This window comes from Nothoprocta perdicaria, unplaced genomic scaffold (assembly GCF_003342845.1).
Source record: "Nothoprocta perdicaria isolate Ctin4 unplaced genomic scaffold, notPer1 scaffold_71, whole genome shotgun sequence".
In the NCBI taxonomy this organism is placed as follows: domain Eukaryota; kingdom Metazoa; phylum Chordata; class Aves; order Tinamiformes; family Tinamidae; genus Nothoprocta; species Nothoprocta perdicaria.
Genome location: NW_020455988.1, coordinates 1,168,693 through 1,191,723, shown reverse-complemented (window position 1 = coordinate 1,191,723; position 23,031 = coordinate 1,168,693). Strand labels below are relative to the sequence as shown.

At 38.9% G+C, this 23,031-nt stretch overlaps 1 protein-coding gene across 1 annotated transcript in view; it reads right to left on the bottom strand.

Annotated features, from left to right (window-relative positions):
• The window catches only part of COL25A1 (collagen type XXV alpha 1 chain), a 246,054-nt gene that overhangs the window by 73,205 nt on the left and 149,818 nt on the right, over window positions 1-23,031 (bottom strand). The window contains exons 8-12 of the mRNA XM_026050874.1: window positions 18,487-18,513; window positions 18,295-18,321; window positions 7,103-7,174; window positions 6,095-6,202; window positions 2,616-2,651 (exon numbers count right to left, since the gene is read on the bottom strand). Of these exons, the coding sequence (XP_025906659.1) occupies window positions 2,616-2,651; window positions 6,095-6,202; window positions 7,103-7,174; window positions 18,295-18,321; window positions 18,487-18,513 (270 nt within the window). The remainder of the gene's footprint in view (window positions 1-2,615; window positions 2,652-6,094; window positions 6,203-7,102; window positions 7,175-18,294; window positions 18,322-18,486; window positions 18,514-23,031) is intronic.

Genomic DNA, 23,031 nt, shown 5'->3' with positions numbered 1-23,031 from the left:
AGAAAACTGGGTAATTTTAAGTTGTGTAGTTGCTGGTCCAGAGATTAAAGCTTATCATCTCTAACAATATTTTGTACATTCCCCTAAAAGTACCATGGCATCTTACCAAACAGTTTACAAAACTGTTGAAAAAGGACAGCTTCTAACACCATTACTGCAAGCTAGTGCTCAGGCTTGCAAGCTCTTTTTCACCTGAACAGCATCACTGATTTTAATGACCATGACAGTATGATCCCAAGGGATATAAAATGCCTTTGACTTTTACCAGCTTCTGCAACTCATCCCAGCTGTAGGGTTTGCTTCATAGCATCTAGTGATCACCTTGATCATATTCTGCTTCCAACCCGGAAGAACTAGAGTATATGCCACAGGGCTTGATTTCTTACAGGATAGGACCTTGAAGATGTGTGCAAGCACTGCACACTCCATCAGCGTGACTGTGCATTTCTGCAGTGGCATCTCCATTTGAAATACGGAAATGTGCAGAAATAAATGATCAAAAATGTCATAAGAAGCTAGAGAACACAAGTAACTGCAGCGCCTTCCACAGTCATGACAGTCTGAAAATCTGTACTGGCATAAAGGATATATCAAGGGCAGTAAGAAGAATAAAAAGAAATTAATCACCTTCCTGATATTATGATCTTCTGCATTTGATTTATACACAACTTAACACTTCTACACATACTTAACACTTGAAACCAGAATACTTTTAGACCTGGCATTTGGAGATTAGGAAATCAAGTAATTTGGAACCTTCTTCTAACTCAGTTTGCTCATTTGCTTTTCAAAACATCATTTAATCACACTGTCATGTAATGTACAGGAACAGATGAGTAACAGCTCTTTTGTATTTATATATAGCTGGTTATTTCAGAATGATGGAAATCATCTGAGTGTGGGGACTAAAAAGCTATCGACATTGTTTTGCTCCTAAAATAATCTCTGCAATTTTCTGATCCTGAAGATCCAATCTTGAAGAGAAAGAAAACACTGTCAAAGCTGAGTGAATTTTGATCCAGAGGGCAAACAGGAGAATATTACAAGCAAAACAGAGCAAGCAAACATCCTACGCAGCCATTATGCACATTATGCCCATTATTAACAATAGGCAATGAAAAATCAAGAGGACAGATCTAAAAAGAACCAGCAAACTTGCTAAAACTCTTGGTATGCAGGGAGGAAGGGGACAGGCTGTTTTCACTGGTGGCCAGCGATAGGATGAGGGGTAATGGCCATAAGCTGGAGCGCAGGAAGTTCCGTCTCCAGGTGAGGAGCAACTTCTTTACTGTTGGGGWGACAGAGCAGTGGAACAGGCTGCCCAGGGAGGCTGTGGAGTCTCCTTCTCCGGAGGTCTTCAAAACCCGCCTGGATGCCRCCCTGTGCCCCGTGCTCTGGGTGTGCCTGCTTGGGTGGGAAGGYTGGACTAGATGATCTCTAGAGGTCCCTTCCAACCTTGAATATTCTGTGATTCTGTGATTCTGTGTATTTCCTTTGGGAGTCTTCGGGTTTTGTTTTATGAAAAGCCACAGGATTTAAGTGCCTGGGGTATTTCAGAGTCTAAGAATCTACGGTTCATCTTCTGTGACAAATATGTGCCCACTACAATCCAAAATGTTCTGTAATTTGCAGCAGTAATGTACTATCATACCTGTGTAAGACTTTATGAATTCAAACAGATAGCAACCATATATGATGAGACTGCTGAACCCAGAATCTTCCTACTGAGAAGCATTCAGGAACCAAAACCATGTGCCATGGGCTACAATTCTGTCATCTCTCATTAAAAAAAAAAACAGGAATGACCGTAAGTATTTAGGGACATCCTAAGGGGAAAAAAATCACTGCATGCCTCACTGGCTGGGAATATGTGACAGTCAGAAATTTCTGATGCCTTACCCTGTGGCTGGAGCTGTTTTAAATGCAATGGAGGTTTAAAAGCAGTGGAGCTTCAATTTGTTTCCAAATGAATAGGATTAATTAGTTCTTGATGGCACAGAAAACATCTACTCCCATATCTGAATACTTTCAAAAACACATTCCTTTGACTGTTATATTCCCCTACATACAGGGAGGAAAAAAAAAGAAAAAAAAAAAAAAAAAAAAGAGGTTACCAGGAAGAATAATATAAGAGTTTCTGTATGCAAAGTTGCATATTCACTGTTCTTGTAGGAAAAGGGCCAGAATTGTTGCCAAACATAGCTTGGATTTTCCCCTTTAAGCAAGTAGAGAGCTATTGTGCTGTCCACTGCCCCCAAATTGGAAACAGCTCAACTTTGGAGCCAGTGAGAAACGGGTACCTCCAGGGATGGGTCTTCGTAAGGGGGGGAACAACTGAGGTGGCTCTTGTATTTTGCTGTGCACCTACCTTTTTTTATTTTCCTCTACTCCTGCAAGATGATATTAGAATCTGGCCTTATATGTCAGGCAACTGGATGCTAGAAGAGAAAATCTGTCTTTCTCATGTTTTATTCACAGAGAACATTTCAAATAGTCTTTGACAAAGAAAGGTTAAAGAATGGTCATAAAGATTTTTGGAGTTACACATTTTTAAAAAATATATATGTATTTTGTTGCAATTTCTTAGCAAACTCTTAGAAAAGAGGACTACTTACTGTCAATCCTTGTTCACCTGGCTTTCCTGGCTCACCCTTATAAAAAAAAAGAAAAAGAAGAAAAACAAATTTCAGTAATATTTCTTACATTCTATTTTCTAACTGATATCAACATGTCTTAAAATTTCATTCTTATATTTTTAGACAAATACACCAGTTAACTGCACAGTAAGTATGCATATATGTTTTTTTATTTTCTTTTTAAAGTAACAGGCCGAATCATAGACAAGGCATAGCACTGATTCATAATCTTTTAATAGGATAGTACTCCAAGCAACAATTAAGTATTGATGTCACAACTCCTAGTCCCTTGGTTCCAATTATATTCCATTTTAGTCAGTGGTGCTGAAGGACACAAAGAAAGGTTATTTCACACATGTCCAGAATCACAGTTTTTATGTATTCCAGAATGACTTACTAGCCTGTGTTATCACCTCAGTCAGCAAGCATAACTTACTGTTACAAATTATCATGTTGAAAAAAACATGAATATTGTGATTTTGAAGCCATGTAATAATTATTATCAGCAGTTAAATATGTGTACTGGCTTTCAAAATGGTAAGCTATAGTTTTTCCTGTGCATTCCCTTTCCATAGGCACAGCTCTACATTAAGTCAGAAACTATCTTGTCCACTTTATTCCCCACACATATAACTGACTATAGAGTCAGTAAAATGAATCAGTCATACAATATGGGCTAAAAATACCCATGCAAAAACACAGTTCTGATCATTTCAGCAATATGGCTTATAGATCATCGCCTTGTAAACCCAACAATTCATAGGGTAGCCCACGTGCTCCTGCATCAACACAGCTGCAGGATCATCTTTAGCAGCTTTGTCACAAAAGAAAGCCTACTGTCAAAAAATGATGAGCACTGTGCCAATGCGCTTCTTTTCGACAGCTAAAAAGAAACAGAATTGCTTCTCTGGGCACACGTGCATTGCATTCAGGAGCAGCAATGTACCTCCTGCAAACACACTGAGATACCCAGGAAAGAGAAAGCACACAAGCTCAGGCTGGTGAGAGCTAATTACCCAAGCCTGCTGGACTTTGCAGATCCCTCTGAAGACGTATAGAGCAATCTCACAGGCTGAAGTCAGCATCAGAATGATGTGGGACACATCATCTCTACACTGAAAGGATTTTAAAGGCTCACACCATATTCTGTTTCTCAATTATGAGGAAAGACTTTTTTTCTCCTTCTACTTTTTTTGAAAGTACTGAAGTTTCCAAGTCCTTGTGCTACTGTCTGGTGATAGGAACAGTATGAGAGAGGAAACACCAAAGCTGGGTATTGCTCTATACAAAGGCAAATCTGCTCAAGTCTCAACATTTTCTTCTACCAACATACAAATAAAGATTTAGCAGAGGCTGCCACAACCCTTTCTTATATCCCTGCCCTTCCTTGGTGCTCTCTCTGATGGAAAGGACCAAGAGGACTTTCTCCTCCAGCTGTGGGATGCTGAAGCATTCATGCTCATAACCCTTCACAGTTACCGTCTGTTGAATGCTTGGAACAATAGGGATTGATCTTCAACTGAAAGGTCCATATGTCCTTTAAAAACACAAAGCTGTCACTACTTTTGGGCCAGGTATTCCCTTTACAGTTTTCCTGCGTGACTAAATAGCAATCACACAGCCACAGAGGAACAAGCCCACTGAGGAGGAGCAGCAATAACCTGAGGGTACAGGACACACTGCAAAGGACCAGGATGGTAACAATAATCAGCCATCTGGGTGGTTTCTACCTAAGTGCATGTTTGTATCTGATTCTAGCAGTACTGTAAACTGATTTTTCATGATATTATAGGACTTAAGACAGCCACTGTTTAAAAAACTATAAAAAGACACTTTCTCTTGTCATCTCAAGTCAAAATCACTACTAAACTACTGTAAAATGGAATGACTTCATCACTTAAAGCACATGACTTTCCTGTCATGAGAAACACTAATGTTCAACTTGCTGAAGAGCAAAAAAACCCAAAAACAACAAAAAGAAAAAAAACAAAAAACCACAAACAAACAAATGAAAAAACAACAAGCATTCAATTCACATTGTACTTCCTGGGGTTTCAGTCTCACCATCACTAGGCCAAAACAGAAGCAGCTCTGAAGAATGCAGTCTAACAGGACCACATTATACAAACACATGGGATTATCCAGGTGAGGTCCAAAAGAAGGATGTGCTGCAGAACTAACTGAAAACGAGTAGGACGGCAGGGTGAATTATCGCCAAAGACAGCAATAGATTTTTACTGCCATTTCATAATCTTGTTCTGGAACTTTTCTGAATTTTATTCAGAAACTTAGGTACAACGCAGCCCTTAATTCTAAAGCCTTATTGGATTGTCCCAGGAAGTTTTAGCAGAGCCTTACTATTACCACCATGTTACATTAGATTTTTAAGGTTAACAAAATTTTGCAGTAGGCAACCYGAAGAAAAGGCAGAACAGAGGAAGAACAGGAGCTTAGATATCTATTTTCTTCCTTGGCCTAAAAAGGCCCTTCAGGGGAGTTTTGTGCCTTCCTGTCTCGGCCTCACAAAATACACTTTACCTTTCCTTCAAAAAAAAAGTTTCTTTTCTAGTGCTGTTCATAGATACAGCCTTGATCTTTTCTTACAAAGTGTGTGTGCAGCCACATATGTGATACCATATGACACTTCAGTTGGCTTACCTGTGTCCTCCACATTAATAACTCATGGACATTTCTGATGAAAAGAGAAGTACTTTGTTCAAATCAACAAAAAAAAACAGGTCACAATCTAAAACAAAAATCACATTTGGGAAAACAAGTCATGTGTTCATCTGTTTAGAAAGCTTTTCAATATGAGATCACAGAGTGTCAAAAGGTCGTGGTTCTGATCCAGTGCCTAAAACAAACAATCAACAGGCTGGATTCTGCTGGCAGCTCTAGTGAAATATGAMGGATAAGCCAAAGAGAACTGTACTGTTCTACATGTGTAAAGATGTCATGATCTAATTCAAAGAATGAAATAACTGCAGTATTTTAGCACACTTTAGACAGCCAGTGTTTAGCAATTTATTACTTGAATTTCAGGATTTTTGAGGCTAAATCGTTAATAAACCAGAAGCCAAAACAGTTCATGCCATGACTTTGTCTCAAATTTAACTTYATCTCAAAGTTGGAGTAGAAACATTTGCTACTAACATAGTGGGGCAGGCCCTTTTCACAGAGCTACTACTATTAAAACATGAATGAGCAACTGAGAAACTCTAGAATCTGTGGGAAAAACTGACAGGAATGTAAGGCAAGAAGCCTAGGTGTTAGTCTTGGCCCTGCTGTGAAGTGTGTCTGTATCTGTGTATGTCTCCCTGTCTTCAGGTATGCCACGTCGCCTGCCTGTGATTGGACGTCTCTGTTTTATATTCGCTATTTCTACCTCACAGAACTTCTTGGAAAGCAAGCTGGTATGAGAGGAATTTGGACACTGTAACAGCAGCACACTAACTCACCGGTACGCCAGGCATCCCTCGAGGACCATCTTTGCCGGTATCTCCTGGTGGACCTCTGGGTCCTGGAGGCCCTGGAGGTCCAGGGGGTCCAGCTTGTCCTTGGTCCCCCTAAACCAATAAGAAAAGGTATCAGAAGTTTGCTTTAAAGGCATCAGCTTCACAAGAAGACATTGATTTACCTAGAAGGAGTGCAAGACAAGCTAGAAGCAGCTGCCATGAGCTGGTCACTGGCTTTTCCACTTAGAGTAGAGACAGCACTTTCCCTGAAGACCAGCATGTTGTACCTGTCTAGTGCAATCAGTTGCAGAGCAGGACGTTCAGATTCTCAACTGCTTGTCCTGCAGCAGGACTTGCACCAAAATTCGRAGCAGCCTAGCAATTTTTTACTCGCTCTGTTTTCCAGAGCAAGTAATTGTTTTCATCAAGATGGCAAAATGCTTTAAGATTGGCAAGACTTTGACAAGGCTTAGTTAAGGAAAAAAGAAAAAGTCTCTATGAGAATTGTGAAGTTTATACAGCAATTTTCCAAAGTCCATCAGTGATGCAGAAGAAGCTTTCAAAAGTGAGGATGGAAAATAATTGCTTTTCCAAGAAGTTGTGCACAATATGTAAGCTGTTCCAGGGAAGCCATTTGATAGTGATAATCAGCMAATTCCTTTAATAACTTAAACCTATTAATTTTTAAAAGCCAATTATCAAGAAAACTACCAAAACATTCTACCTTCCCCTTTAGAAAGAAAAAAAAAAAATCACAAAAAACAGTGCTCAACTTGATTAATTTCCAGCAGAATTTTTGTGCAAACCACTGAAAAAATTTGGCTGTGTCTTAAATGTGGGTCATTTAGCAAAGCTGACCACTGCATTTTAAGGGATAAATTTCACTAATTGCTTCAATCGAAAACATTTTTGAATGAACAACCTGCTATAAGAAGGCATCTGGCAAAAAGGTACAGCAAAGAGCAAATTGAACATAAAGAAAAACCAGACTCCAGCAAGATTAAGCACTACCTTAATGAGGCGGCGTTTAATGAGCTGCTGATCAGCAGAGAGAAACCCATGATTGATTTTAGGAAACACCATCTGATCAGGCAGGTGARGTCAAAGGTTGAAGGTCAGAGATGAGAGAGTTGAAGAATAGACATCAGAAGGCCCGAGAAAGAAATAAAGATATATTMATTAGATTTATAATAAATAAAATAACTGGTGCTTCTGTCTGACAGAAACTGTGCTTTTTCTACTGAAGAAATTAATCTCTGCTTAGACTGGATAGGATGTTTTATCACTGATGGATTAATAACATACAATGAGTTAACCGTGTAACTTTCATCTTCACAGATTTGTGAGAATTCCTCATACTGAAATTTTTCATCATCCAGGCCCTAAAAATCATTTTTTCTTTTTTTTTTTTTTTTTTTTTTTTTCAGCAAAGCTTCTAGAGACAAAGCACCAGTTCAACTTTCAGTCAGATTTTCCAACCAGCATATTGTGCCATGAAGAATGGTGGCATTTAAGTATGGACCGAAGTCCCAGCTTAACCAGACTTCTTCAACCTTTTCTGCTTAATTTGCAAATGCACTTTGAACAATCTGTACGTACAGATTGAACCTCTGAAGTATAACAAACAGATAACAGACTCTACATATATCCAATATACAGTTCACAGATATTTTCTACACTCTTGTGTGCCTCAATAAAGCGTAACTACAGGAAAGCCTCATCTAAAAATAAAATATTGATCAAGAGCACTTGGAATGTGGGTGCTTCTTGGGGTAACCCTGTACCCAGTTACAGATTTGGTCTTATGCTCTGCACCCATGCAGCATCAGTGAGAGCTGTCCACCATAAGGATTCACTGGTGTGCATGGTGTGCAAACCAGTTTTTCATGTGCACTTGTATGCTGATACAGAGAGACCTGACTGAACAGGTACGTGTCAGCCACAAACCTTGACGGTGAGGATCTGATTACTTTGCAGAGCAGCAGCTGTGGGGAAGCCTGGCAGACCCTATGGACACAGCATAACATGGTACCAAAACAGCACAACACAAACATCACAGAGACCATTTACTAACAGACAAACAAAACAAACACTATGTTTAGTATGTCCTACATTTCCTACTGACAAGTAACAGCTTCTCTGTCATATGGGAAACAGGATTAGGTTTGCACTACAAAGCAAACAAAGGTCATGATTTTACACTAAGAATATAAAGAGATTTCAGAAGGAAAATTGCACAGAGCTGACTTTCCTTAATATTAAACAGAAGTGTTATGATCATTTGACAGTTGTCAGGCTGTTAAGCAGCTAATTTGTAAGCCATTTTCAATCAAAAATACTTAGAGGGCTATGTAGAAAGTTTTGACTCTGGGTTGCTGCATTACTTGACAGCAGTGACAGCAGATTTTGAAGTACTTTTTATGATTACCAGCTCCTCATGTTCTGTTTAACATATGACATTCAGCACATAGACTGGTAATACGAACACAAGTATAAACACTGAACAATACTACTGAATTTGGGATATTCCAGAATGGCCAACTTCGACATGTTCAATATACACATAGCAACATTTTCTTATCCAGGCCAAAATTTTAGCCATCAACATATGGTACGTGTGGCTTATCATCTGTCTATTAACATGTGCAGAACTTGTGCTGTACTGATACAAGCAAAGAGGAGTTTTGTAATTATGGGCTACTGAGAGGTGAATTTTCCTCTCAGCTCTGCACTTCTCTCACACTGTCTTTGAGGGTGGGGATTAGACCTTTTAATAAAGCAGAAGCCTTCAGAGAGTGAGCGGTGCAGTCAGAGAAATCCCCAGCCCTCTCCTTGTCTTTTGTTGACTTGTCTGTCTGAAGCAGAACCTCGAAGCCAGACAAGGCAGTATCAGGCTGAGGAACAGAGTATAAAACATAGCCTAGTACCTCTAAGCTGCCTACATGCGTGCAGGCTCCCCACAACATCTGTGAGGAGGTGCTGGCAGCACAGCCCTTGCTGGGAGGCCTGGCACGTATGGCTGTCAGGGTGCCACCCGGCATTTCCAAACGGGAASGCTGTGTAGGCTGCGGCTGCCCGAGCCAGTGATCTCCAAGGATTCCTGCATCAGTGCGGAGCCAGGTGACATAGGGCACTACTGAGGACAAGCCCTTTGCGAGCCCCAGCCACCCAGAGAACTGCACCATGYGCATTCTTGGCAGAAAGTGCCGATAGGCAACAGCTACAACAGGTTCAAACAATGTATCAAACACATGCTCTACTCGAATCCCCCTTCAACCACATCAGTGATCTTTTTGTTCACAAAGATTATGCTGATCTTTACCAAAAAAAAAAAAAAGAAAAGTCATAGCAAATTTCTGATGCAGACAGCACACCCTTCCCTGGTGCATCTCAGAGGCTTTCAGCAGATTTATTCCTGATGTACCCCCCACAGTGAGACAAAGGGATGCTGAGACCCTGTAGGTTGGAAGTCACTGGAAGTTTTACCAGCCATCCCACTACTTTCTCATTAAGTGAGGTGTGGCTAAATACATTTTGCAGTGACCTGAAATCTCCTTTGAACCAAATGAAACGAAAAGAATACCAAAAAAGGCTAAAACTCCAAACATTTAAAGAAACACTCCTGAGACATTGCTAAGACTGAAACGATGCAACAGTTAGAAAACAGATGTATCAAATTTGCATTTATCTTATTATGGAATATAAGTTAAAGAAGTTATTAGATGGTAATGTGCCAGAATCTTTACATCTGTGATTCATTATTCCTGCTGTGCAGATTGCCCATAGCTCTTCTTGATATAACTACAATATTCATGTACTGAAAATGAACACACAAAAAAAACTACAAAAGGCCAAAAACCTGAGCACTAAGCAGTAAATCTTAAACCTCTTTTATTTTATTTTAAACCACTTCATAAAATTTTTTTACTCATGAGCCTTTAGCATTACAACATGGTAATTCTCTTACTTACCTTCAAATAAATGTATTCAGAATTTTTTTAAAGAGATTCAAGATATATTAGGTTTGATTTATTTAATTTTGAATATGAAGAGGCCTAAGAATTAATTAGAATAAGAGTTTAATCTGCAAATATACCATTTTGTGAAGAAAAATAAAAAAAATAGAAGAAATGAAAGCATTTTGACAAGTTTTGTGCAGCTCTACCAAGCACATTCATGCTGAGCACTTGCCATTCCATCTCCCAACACCACACGCACAAGCTCAAGAGCAGTTATAGTATGGTAGCTTTCTCTCTGTATAAGCAACACCTGAGAACAAGGGACATCTCTGCTCTTCAACAAATGCTTACAATCTTCTTTCAGTTTATTCCCAGTTAGGACAAAACTTACTTTCCTTTGCACAACTGCAGGCCTAATTACAGAGCTAATCGTCAGAGAAATTTAATGCTAACACRGCTTAGATCATCTCCCCATATACACCATGTATTTGGAAAGGGCGAGAAAGATGGAAATATTAAATGGAACCCAGCAACGGCATTATAATGGCTGCATAGTTTTTGCATGTGTGGGAGCCTTTAGAAGGCAGTGCATCTTATTGCATGCATGAGAGAATGCTGGCATACAGTGAGTTTCTAAAAGGGCATAAAAAGAGCCATCCTCCCCATAAAATGAGTTCTCTTCCTTTCCTGTCACTCTGCTATAAATATAGCCTCCAATATTCCCTAGGTCTTTTTTATTTTTTCTCAGTCTAAAGCTGTTCTCAATGATGGAGTCAAAGTTACTCACTTTTCTCTTTATTTGGTCTGATTCTTGAACTGTACAGCGTAAGGGCTCTTGTTCTACATTCTAGGAGGCCCTTGCACAATACAAAACACCATAATGATCAGCAGCGATCACTGGACCACTAAATTCTGCTGCTAACAAATCATCCTCAGYCCGATGTGCCAGCTGGTTACATTTTCTAAATTAACACACTCATTACACTGCTTCCAGGAATATCTGCCCAAATGCCTCAGCAAAGCAGGATGTTTGGTGGAGGCTAACAGGCCTGGAGCTACATAATGGTGCCCTGCTTACCCAACTGGAAATGTATGGAAAGCCTATTCCATTCCCATATGATAGCCACTGAGAAAACTGAAGGATGACAGAATGTATCATTCCCTCCACTTTATTTTCTGCTTGGATGCAGTAACTTCCATATTATCCATCACATTCTCCAGTGGAGTGATTTCTCATGGCAGGCCTACATTTTCTCAGAGTATATTCAGCTCTGTGCATCTGTCTACATGAAGTCAATGTTATAAAATCAYAGCCACCTTACTGTATAATAAACAACATTCAGCATCACTAGTTTTACACTATGCTGCACGCACTCCATTTCTGACTACTGCATTCGCTTACTGCAGTAAATGTCACAGGCCTCCTTAGGATTTTCCTTCTGACCTGCCAATAAATCCATGCTGCACAAGCTTACATGTTCCTGTGAAGACATGGCAAATGAGAAGGAATTACCACCTGCTGTTCACTTGCACTTCCTAAGGTTACAGCCAGCTGCTGCTATTTCACATCAAATCACACAGACTGCAGGCCAGAGTGATCGCGACAATCTTTATGGCTTTTTCCCTCCCCCCAGCACCACCTTAAGTTCTAATTAATCCCTCTGACCAAGTGCCAGTCCTGCAGCTAATTATTGTACCTGCCCTGGAGAATACAGTGTTGGTATCACCCGGTACAGTGCCATGGACTCTCAGTGGGAGCTCTTTATATAATCCCTTTTATCCTAACTGCTACTTTCTCCATCAGCAAACTCGCTAACTAAAACAGAGCACTGCAAAAAGACAAGCGTCTAGGAATTTCTTTTCACTTAGGCGCTCATTCAGCAAGGAGTTTTAATTTGAACACATTATGTAATGGTTCAGGCTTTGTATTAAAATAATAAAAACTTAACGTTTAAAAACCAGCACAGGCTGTCTCTGGTTAGAAAGGAATCATTACTGAAGCGTTATTTTCTATAATCACCTCTGAATTTTTGCAGTGAACTCTACCTGACACGGCACTGCTTTCAAAATGAATAMAACCAGAAAAGGCCAGCACTTACCTATTTGGTGATAGTGTCTGATGAATTTTCAAAGGTAAATACCTTTTCCACCCATAACACAGTTATGACTCCTGATGAATGTTCACACCCTGACTTGACTCAAAATATCCTTTCTGAGAGCTGAGTCAATTTCCCTGAAACTGATGGTAAGAATCAGTTTATTTCCAGATGGATTGGTCTGCACAATAAAAAAGCTAATCCTCACAGCAAAAATCTTCTGTCCTAGCTCACTGGGTTTCTCTTCATTTTACCCTCTTTACAGCCCTGAAGCATATGCAAACCACTTTTATGAAATTCCAGATGGGTTGTTTTTGATCAAATTGGTCAAGTTTAAATGTTTGGTATCGGAACACTTTTGCAGGACAGCTACATATCACAATATCATGTCCATAATGTATTTTCTTGGTCACGGGATCATGGAACGAGGCTGTAGAAAGAGGAGAACAGGATGTGCCAGGACTTCCTTCCTCATCATTCCTTTGGCGTTACTTGAAAAGAGGAAGACACAAACTCACTGGTGGTGAGTGAAGACACGTACTGCCTAGTTCTTAAGATGGGAATGACAACATCCTAATCTTGGGAGCAGGTATGTGGCACTCTCCCTTGAGTGTCACAGCTGTTCTGCATTCCCAGCAATACCTCATGTGCCTGACATAAAAGGCATAGTTTGGCCCTGGACAGTCACCCAAAGCCAGAACATGCCAGTGAATTCTGAATGAAGGCATAGCTGAAGCCCATATGTTCCAATGCTTTAGACATGAACTTGGCAGTCAGTACAATCCACGTTCTTTCCTAACTTCTTCTAATTACAGATACTAACCTTGCTCCACTTCGTTACACTAGTTTCAACTTAATGGAAATCAGTGGAGTTGCAACAGCCCAGAACTGGCCAACTAGAACTCATAATTAGACCCATGAATGCAGAAGGTAAATACCCTGTTGGCTTTTGACAGACAAGGAAACAAAGTCTCAGAAGCTGAATTAACTGCTCACAAGTAAATTGGCATTAAAACAGAAGTCAGGAAGTTTTCCCAAGGAGGCTGCTTCTGTAAAAGCTGCATTAATAGAAGGAATCATGCAAGCTTTTCAATCTTATTGTGCCACAGTAGCAATACAGTTTACAACTAAAACTGCGGTTAGATGGGATTTATAACCAAAACAATAATAGTTTTACATTAAGAACAATAAAAGATAGAAGAATTAACTAGGTGGATAGTCATATCATCAGAGTATGCATTTAAAGCAGCACTGTGTCTTTTCAATTAGAGTAAGGCATAGTTGCCCAGAAAATATACTTTCACACACACTTAGAATATCATTTAGAGAATATCAACACTGTATGACAACCTTTGCTCCAACTTTTGACAATATATTCATATACACGAAAACAAAGATTACAGAATTTCAGAAAAGAAAAACCTGGAGATGATACTGATTTATGCTAATGAAATCTGAGCAGTCCTTCATTGAGACACATACAATTCCTGAGCAGTATTTATTAAAGAAATRAAGAGAAAATTTTGATGGGTTCTTGCTATGATGAAGAGCAAGATATATRATTAGTTTATACACTACTGTTTTGTGATGCAAAACTATTGATTTCTAGAATAAATACATCAACTTCCAAACAAAAACTACTGGACGATAAGATGAATTGAAAAGCAGGCGAAGAATGATCATGGTTTATTCATCATTCAACAGACAGTATTTTCTGATTTACCAGAAAATAAACAGATTTATGAATTAGGTTCATAATGAACTGTAATCAAGTCATTATAGGTTTTCTATTTATTGTCAGTAACAGCAGGAAAAAAGCCTAATATATTATATAATCCTTCAAAACATATTAACTAAGGCTAACACACACACACTGAAAACAAATTTTCCAGCAGAAACAATAGTTTTCCAGTAGAGAAGAGTAGAATCTGCAGAAATTCGATTGTGAAACTGACACTTCTCTCTCCTGGGCAGCAAATATGCAGCAAATTCGATCAAAGCAAACAAGAAAAATGAAGGAKTTAAATGAAAAAGGAACATTATGTTACTCTCTGACCCTAACTCATTTAACAGTATATAAAAAACCTGACTAATCTTCAAGTCAACTATGGTTAACACAATAAAAAAAGCTTCTGAACACCTTTCTTTTCCAGAACTTAACCTCTTTTGCTGAAGACATTTTAGAGATACCATCAGCTTCGTGCAGATCCAGCTGTTAGAAAATTCACTTAAACCTACCAAGAAGATAAAATAATTCTATGAAACTACTCAAGTACGGCTTCTGTGTGGCTTCATAGTATATGTAGACTAAAACCAATTTAAAGCCAGGTGCTAGCTGATGGTTTCTGGACCAGATAAAGAAATCTCCCATCTTTCAAAGCTAAAAAGATGTTTATTACATCATTTACTGAAGGATGACAGCAAAATGATTAAGATAAGTGCCAGCTGGTCTGTTCTGAAACGTTCACCTCTAAAGGAGTATTATCATTAATTGGGGAACAATCCCTGTAATAAATCCTTTGAAGTACTTTAAGAAAACTTTGAAGGATTTTTTTCTAACTGGAATATAGCTCAGCAACCACAACTGAGCAATGGGCTGACATTAGCACTTTCTCTAATAACCCACAAGCTAAAAGACATCATTTTAAATTTCACTATGGCATTAATGCAAATGTCCATGGACACTTCATGAAGCCATGTCCTCTGCAGAAAGTAGGCACAAGGCTTTCTAACATTAGTGTCTCTTACACTGGTATTGAGGAAGTCTAGTTCTGCAATTGACTTAAGAGTTTTGTCTACTAGGACATTAGAGTAACAAGTAGGGAAAAAACCCAACATAAAAATATACTGTGCAAACAAACAGAAAAAAAGTATTCTTTTAAATAAGATTAGAATTTTTGAACATAACTACCACTACCTTATCCGCTGTCTCACAAGATCAAAAGGCATGTTAACTTGCTGCTCAAACTCACATTCAAAGCAAGAACTTCTACTACATCTCAACTACTGGATATTGCATGCTATTTTAGCTCAAGTTTTCTACAGCAGTATGGACATCACCAAATTAGGCAACATGGCAATACAGTTAAAGATAATTTCTTGGCAGATAATTTCTGAATATCTAGGAAAACCTCTCAAATTCTTTAAAAAAGAAGAAAAAAATCACACCCATTATTCTACAAATACAAGCTCATGATCTCTGGACAGGCTCAGGTTCTTTCTACCTATCAATTTATCAAGACTATTTTAAAGAAAAACAGATTTCMAAAAAAAAATACAGTATACACTCTGTATGTCCAACGACTATGAAAAGAAAGCTTTGAAACACTGATTACTGCTTTTACAGTTCTGTCATCATTTGGGAAAGAAGGAGCTATCAATCTCATGACTCATGGTGAAAACTTGGAGTATTATGTATGAGAACAGAATGCAACACTTTTTTATTTCAGATATGTTTTTTTTTTTTTATTTCAGCAGGATTTTAAAAGCTTCAGGGTCTCCTCTTGACCTGACAAGTCTCTACATTTTATTTTGGTTCCTTCTACTAACAAAAAGGCCTGGAGGAAATAAAACAGCTTTTGTAAAGACTAATGGGTCCTTTTGAAATTTCAAAGCCATAAGAAGTGACATGCAACAATAACATCTTTGCTAAAGTAAGGTCAAGTTTTAAAACAATATGCAGAGYGTCACGAAAGAAAGAAATAAATAACCCTCCTCCAAAAAAACAAAAAACCCTGTAGGTTTTCTCTAAAAGATGAGCTAGTTTGAAAACATTCATGACTTTCAGATATTATACCCAATGTGTTTGCAAGCTTGTCAAATCCAAACATATGTCATTCCAAAGTCACTTTCAGCTACAATATTTCTGTATAATTGCACAGTATGGTGACATCTCCAATAGCATCTATTTTACATAGGTAATAGCAGAAAATTACATGCAAAGGTAGCCAATCAGGGATTTACTAGGTTTAGTTTCACTGTAAGCATGACTGGCTTACACATATCACTTCCATTAATTATATGTTAAATCCTCTGGCACAGCAAGTTCAACAGATTCACCCTGAAGACAGTGATCAGAAAACTACTGTACCATGAAAATGGTCAGAGGCATCACAACACTTATTCCTTGTGAAGCGTTCATGGAAGATGAGGCAGGGGACAGAAAGGTTACTGCAAAACGCATCCAAACCCAAAATGATGAAGGAAAAACCCACAAGACTAGACAAGTTAGGCGATTTATATCCAAGTATTCCAAAAAGAAGTACTTTACTACAATACGCATGGATTAAATAATGAGTGATGCTTTGGCTAGACGAAAAAATAGTRCCCACTCCTCTCTGCTATGCTCTGTCTATACATATTAGTCTCTGCCCTATATACTCAGCTGATCTCAACTGGCACCTCCTGCTGTGCACATGCAAACTTCAACTTTATGTCCACAAATATGACTTCCTTCAATTTCCTTTGCTTTCTAGATGCATTGTATTTTCCAAAAACAACAAGTGGCCATAACCATGACTTAGATGTTTCAGTGAATATACCCTTCAACACTGGGGCTACATCTTGACAAACTGGCACACAGCTGTCCTTGCAGGCACTCAGCCATCAAGACAACACCAAACAAATCTGTACCATCTTTGTATTAGGTACAGCCAGCACTTCTAGTCCTGGCTYTGAAGCCTACAGCATATTTCTCTAGTTGTTTTTCCTGCTTTCATGGCTCTGAGTATTTCCACAGGATCTTCCCCAACATTCGAGGTGCACAAATATGTAATACTCCTCACAATRGACTATTTATTCATTACTGCATCCTTCTCTGATACCTCCACCAAATTTGCTCTCATAAATACCAATTTAACTGAATGCAAGTCCACTAATGGCAAACACATAAGCAGAGGCTTGTCACTTAGGCTTTTGGAAAGGATCACCCTCTCCAAGGCTACAGAGACTCTGCTTCACTCCTCTTAGATTTGTCGTAACATTTGTAGCCAAGAGCAYACAAAGATACAGCCTAAACAAGCTTCTGAGATATATCTTATTTTCTTATAATTCAAAAGGAAATCTCTACAGACTTCAGAATCTTCAATCTATGTTAAGTCTAGATAAAAACAAGTTGCTTTCATTGTTACTCACTATTTATTTAAATACTTTTCCATTTCTTCTTTTTGATCCTCAGTTGAAATAAAAAAGCAATTATTACCAGGGCTCTGTCTCCACAACATGTGCTCCCACCACTAAGGTGACAGGAGGCCTAACAAAAGCCTATAGGTTTTTACCTATACCACACCTGGCAACACCAAAAATCAGATAAATATGTTGCGACTTAAAATAATCTTATTCACTTCAAAATAAAATAAAGAAAAATGGTATCACACACTCAGTACCATTCAATATATTTGACAGAAAAAAATCCAAGGCACATACTGTTAAGGACAAATTTATAAATAAGTTACTGAACAGAGCCACTATATCATTAGAACAATATAACAACATTTTATAATGAACACAGATGTAAAGAATGAACTGGCACATACAATCTATCAGAGTGTTCACCTCTGTATTCCTCTTGTTAAAACAAACATGATATTAAAAATTGAAAGGACATTTGTAATTTCACCACAAAACCATGTACTCTCCAATGGTCTGAATATGTTTAAGATATGATAATATTGTTGTTATCATATTAAATACATATATGTCAGGTAAAAGAGCTAATACATGCATACATAATATTTGATATCATTTTCCTAATACTAGGTGTATTTTACATGAAACCTACATCTACATTTATTAAAAGCCACCTGCCCTCTGCATTGTGGGAGCCCATGCAAGGCGTGAAAACATTGCTGGGGAAATTGAAACGTCTGGTTAGGAAAGCCAACTCTTATGCAGCAGAGCAAAATCACTGTGAAAGGAGTTTCCACCCGTAAGAATTGCACAATCTAGTATATTACTTACTATTGTTACTCAAATCTTCTCAGACACTACGTGGTCATTACTGTCCTGCAGACACTTACTTCAACATGCAGGGTAAATGCAGCTAATAAGCATAATTAGCTCAGACACTATATTTAATTTAGTTTTGCACTAACGACTAATTGCCTACTCAGCGAAGGGGAAGTGTAACATTTTTTTTTAAGATGCTTACCCGAGGGCCCTGATCACCTTGATCTCCCTGCAAAGTGGAAAGATGAGATGATAGGTTTAACACAGCATCTGTGTGCTACCCAGCTCTCTTACATAATCTAACATTACACTGTGTCAACATAAATCGTGTCTTTAGTTCATGCTGGGCGGGATTTCCACTCACTTTGTTGGCATCACTCATATATCAACTCACCTTCTCGCCTTTTGGACCAGGAGGGCCCTGAAATAAACAGAAAGAAAATTAAATTGGTAACTTACTAATACTGATCAAGTCCTGGAACACTGCAAGAAACCTGTGATTTGTTCATGACAGTATGTTTCCTTACATTTTCCATGCCAAATGTTTGGGGCATTCCAGARACCACTTCTTCACAGTATTGGCGACAGGCTTTGTGTGGTTAATTCTTGAATAGTCCACTGGMATCACGTATTGAATCAGACTACTGAGAGCAGTAAAACTATGCTTGGAATGGCAAAATTTGTACTGACTTCAATTAGGGACAACAGTTTATCTCCTATCAGATAATAAATGTTTTCTAAGACTGTAAAACTTCTTTGCAAGTGAAACTAATAAATTTAGAAGCTTATAAATCTGCCATGTATTTTGGCACTCTTCTTAGCTTGGATTGCCAAAGAAAAATGCATTAGAAATTCTACGAGTAGTGTTTTCATTCCTATCTATAGAAGCATCAAACTGAAGTTGATGTTTAGTCTGAGCATCCTGTTCTAGGTAAAATGAGCTCTTTTATAAGAAATTTGTATAGCGTGATTTTACAGAAAAAAGAGTGATTGTTATTTACCATCAGAAAATCAAACAATAAGGTGACAGTAGCAGAGAAGAAAGGTTCTTTACTATTTTTGCTTTATTAAGAACCTTCCCAGAAAGTGCCTATCAGGTTTCTACAATGCTCGTTTTCAGGTCAGTGTCTTATGAATAAAAATGCTAGCAGTCTGCAGAAACTTGGCTGGTTATACAGTGCAGACTCTACCTCCTGCTTTCTGAAAGCTATGCAGGTGTTTCATTACAAAGGAGCTGAGGTATATACAAGAACAGCTGCAAGAAAAGAAAAGGAGCTATCTGAGCCAGGAGGGCCAACTGCTACAAGAGTAAGTACACATCCACTCGCACGTGTGTGTGTGTGCGCGTGTGTGCGCACAAGGGGGGAACAACCAGAAATGCCTGCCATCAGCAACCAAGTTAGATATGAGGGCAACCTTGTTGAGGGGAACACACTAGGACTATTTCATAGTTCGCGCTAGTAAAAACTCCTGTGGCACATGCAAATGCAACTGGAAGACAGGTGAGTCTGTTGCGTATCAAAGACACTTGTCTTTGAGAATTCCTCCCAAAGTCAACTTTCTGCTTATTTTTAAGGGCTTCTAATACATGCTAGAGGAAAGCATCTGCTGCTAAATCCTTCAAGGAGCCTCTCCTTCCCTAGCCTCTCCTTCCCTAGCCTGCCATCTCTCCCACTTGCTGCAAAGGCCATGGATCAAGTCTGCTGCCTGACCTCCCCGCAGCTGCTTAGGAAGGACAGTGCTCCCCATGAGCTAAGTGGGGACCATCTGCTCAATTAACACTGCCCTCTGCCCCCTTCATAATGCCATGCAGGATCCTGTGCTCTTTAATAATCAACTAAACAAAACACTTGATGAATAGCTATGACCTTGCAGCACCTTGAAGTTCTCTACATTATTTTTTTTTGATACTTCATTCCCATCTGCCCTTTTCCAACACACAGGTTTATATATACACAGGGGAAACTGCATATGGCATTTTGTGCTGCTAGTGGCCGATTCCCTGGATCCTTTTGTAGGATTCCATTACATCAAAATGCGGCAGATTTTCAGAAGGCACACTTTAAAACTTACACACACATGACATCCATTTTGCAAGTTCTCAGGCAAAATACCAACACTAACACATTAACTACAGAGAGGGAAGAATTAAAACCTCTGAATGATGAGGTTTTTTTTTTTTTTTTTTTTTTTTTTTTTTTTAAGAGGGTACACAGACAATGAACAAATGCTGTGGCTATGCTCTGTCTTCCTCAATTACCACCTCCTTTCTGGCTATGAGTATCTTGCTGCAAACTGCAAATAACTATTTCCTGGGCCTTCGACATGAAATTATAAAACTAAAACATGAAAGGACCAAGAAAGCAGACACATGTTGTCTTGGGAACCTTGCTGTGATGATGGGAGATGTTAATGCCCTCATCCAGATGCTCAACACCACTCCTGCCCAAGGACAGACAGGCTTTGGCCCACGGCTGCCCTTTACAACCAGTACAGCTGATGTAAACTATGGCAGCAGAGATCAGAGCAGCTGCCTGCACCGAGCCGGCTCACTGGCACCGAGACAAGCTGGAGGGTGCTCACTGCGGGGGCCAGTCAGCTGAGTGTAGTGCAGCCTTTGGCAGTATGCTTAGCTGGACCCGGGTATCCCTGCAGTTTTTCCTCTGCTAAAGAGTTCTCTGACGGTACAATCCCCAAACACATTTTTTAATATGACTAAATTATGTATTTTCATTTTATTTTGTTCTCCCTTTTTCGGGGAGAGTTTTTGGAAATTACCTGTGTACATCATATTTGGACATTTGTTTTTTTAATCATTCTTCCCCAGTGGGCAAAAGCAGTAACTACAACCTTGTGATGTTTTCTCTTATCAAGTCCCACAAACTACTGTCTCTATTTGCCCTTTCAGCATATAAGTTTTTCATAAAAAGTCTTCATCGCTACATGACAAATCTATTGTACTAGAAGGTAGAAACAGTTTTTCAAAAGGCCACAAGAGCATTTCTAGTGTGAACAGTCTCGCAAGTCTCTGCACTTGTGTTTGCAATGCTTTTGCTTTCCATTAAGAGTCTTGAAAAACAAACACTTCCAAACAAAAATAGCTCTCTTGGATACTAGTGAAGAGACTCAGTGGGGTTTAAATGAAAGAATATTAATGCAATTCTTTCATGGCTTGTTCACCCATATCTGGCTCTTCCCCTATTGTTCCAATTGTTCTCTATTGTTTTTGCAATTTTAAAAAGAAAATTCCTATCCATAGCCTTTGACATCTTCTTCCATTTATGCTGAGAAATTCTCCCAAGGTTTTACTGCAGAATTTATTAGTGTCTGCACACAGAGTGGGGAAGGCAGGAAGGAAAATCTGAGCTAGGTTTGCAGGGGTGGAGTATGAATCAGGAGACTGATTTGTTTAAAGGAGGGCAAGGTRTCTCTGTTTAAGGGTACACACACAAAGAATGGAGTGAGTAAAATAACACTAACTTTGCAGGCCATACTGTAGACATCCTGCCTTTTCTCCGAAGGAGATTTCTGTGCTTTCATTTGTGAGACGGCAGAGATCAAGCTGCTAGCTGCAGCACAAATGTGAAAGCACTTTGTGTAAGCTGTATGAACTGGCTGAGGTCAGAGCATTTCTGAAATAACTCTRCTGTGTTTTCACTGGAAACAGGGGCTCTTTTTTCTAAGTGTAATTATCTACCTCAGACTACTATACATTTCCAAAGAGAGTTTATAGCCTGTTTCACATAAGCAAAGCCTTGTAAATCACAAACACTGCAATAACTGCATTCATAATTAGGCAACAAATACTACTGTTTTCAAAACAAGATCTTCTAAACCTGACTGAAAGGCCTGCAAGCACCTGAAAGCCAAAAAAAAACAAAGCTGAAATAAGGGTCAGGTCCATGTTCTGGCAGATTTTCTTTCTTTCTCTCTTTCTCTCTCTCTCAGGGAGGAAGTTATCAAAATCCTAATTCCATTTTCTGATGAAATTCTTACATTATTATAAATAGTTGTACAAAGAATATTAGGGCAGGAGCACATAGTACTGGAAAACATGAAACCAATTCTGGTCTTTTTTCAGACACTATTCATTAAGATTAACTAAAAATTTACCCAAGTATGATTAGCATGATTTTTCACACATACAAAAATATAGTTCATTAATATTTATAATTATTTTTTGAATTCTGCCTTTGCAGTCACTGCCACCTTTGTAGTTTCCTGACAGTTATAGTCAGAGAACTTCCTCAGAAGCCAATATTTGACTTATATTGTTTTTATAAACCTTTTTTAATGTAAAATGATCTTTTTCATAAACATATCCCCCACATATTCCTGTCTCCATAAGTCTATCTCTGTAATAAAGTTGCTACATGACTTATAAAAGAGGCCCCAGTCACTGAAGGGAAGTGGAACCAGGGAGAGCAAGGGATACTCCTGAGGGGTATAAATGTTCCTAGGTTACGCAGACAGCTACCATGGCAGCGCAGAGGAATGTGTTAGTTAAGGTTTTTGGGACGCTCAGTTAGTCTGTGCCCCTCCTAGTGCCTAAGACAAGCTGGCAAACACCAGTCAAATGCTACCACGGCAGCACCAAGTCCAGCAGGGTCTGTCCACCTTCTGGGCTCTTAAGGAATCTGAGCTGTCAAGGCAYGCAGCTCAGACCCGACAGCTACTACAGAAGACACAGGCACCTCCTTGCTACAGAACAGTTASAGCTGTGGGCTAAAGCATCCACATGGTTGCAAAACAGAATCCAGGAAGCAATCCAGCATGTAGGCTCTGCCTTTGTTTAGGATAAAACACCATACATTGTATTCACCTCTATAAGTAGTTATTGCATGGCCTGTAAGCATGTAGGGGGTGGCACAAGGGAAGAGTAGCCTCGTTCAAAGRATGAGAAAAGCAAACCAGGTCTTTGAATCTAGTCGAATTCAAA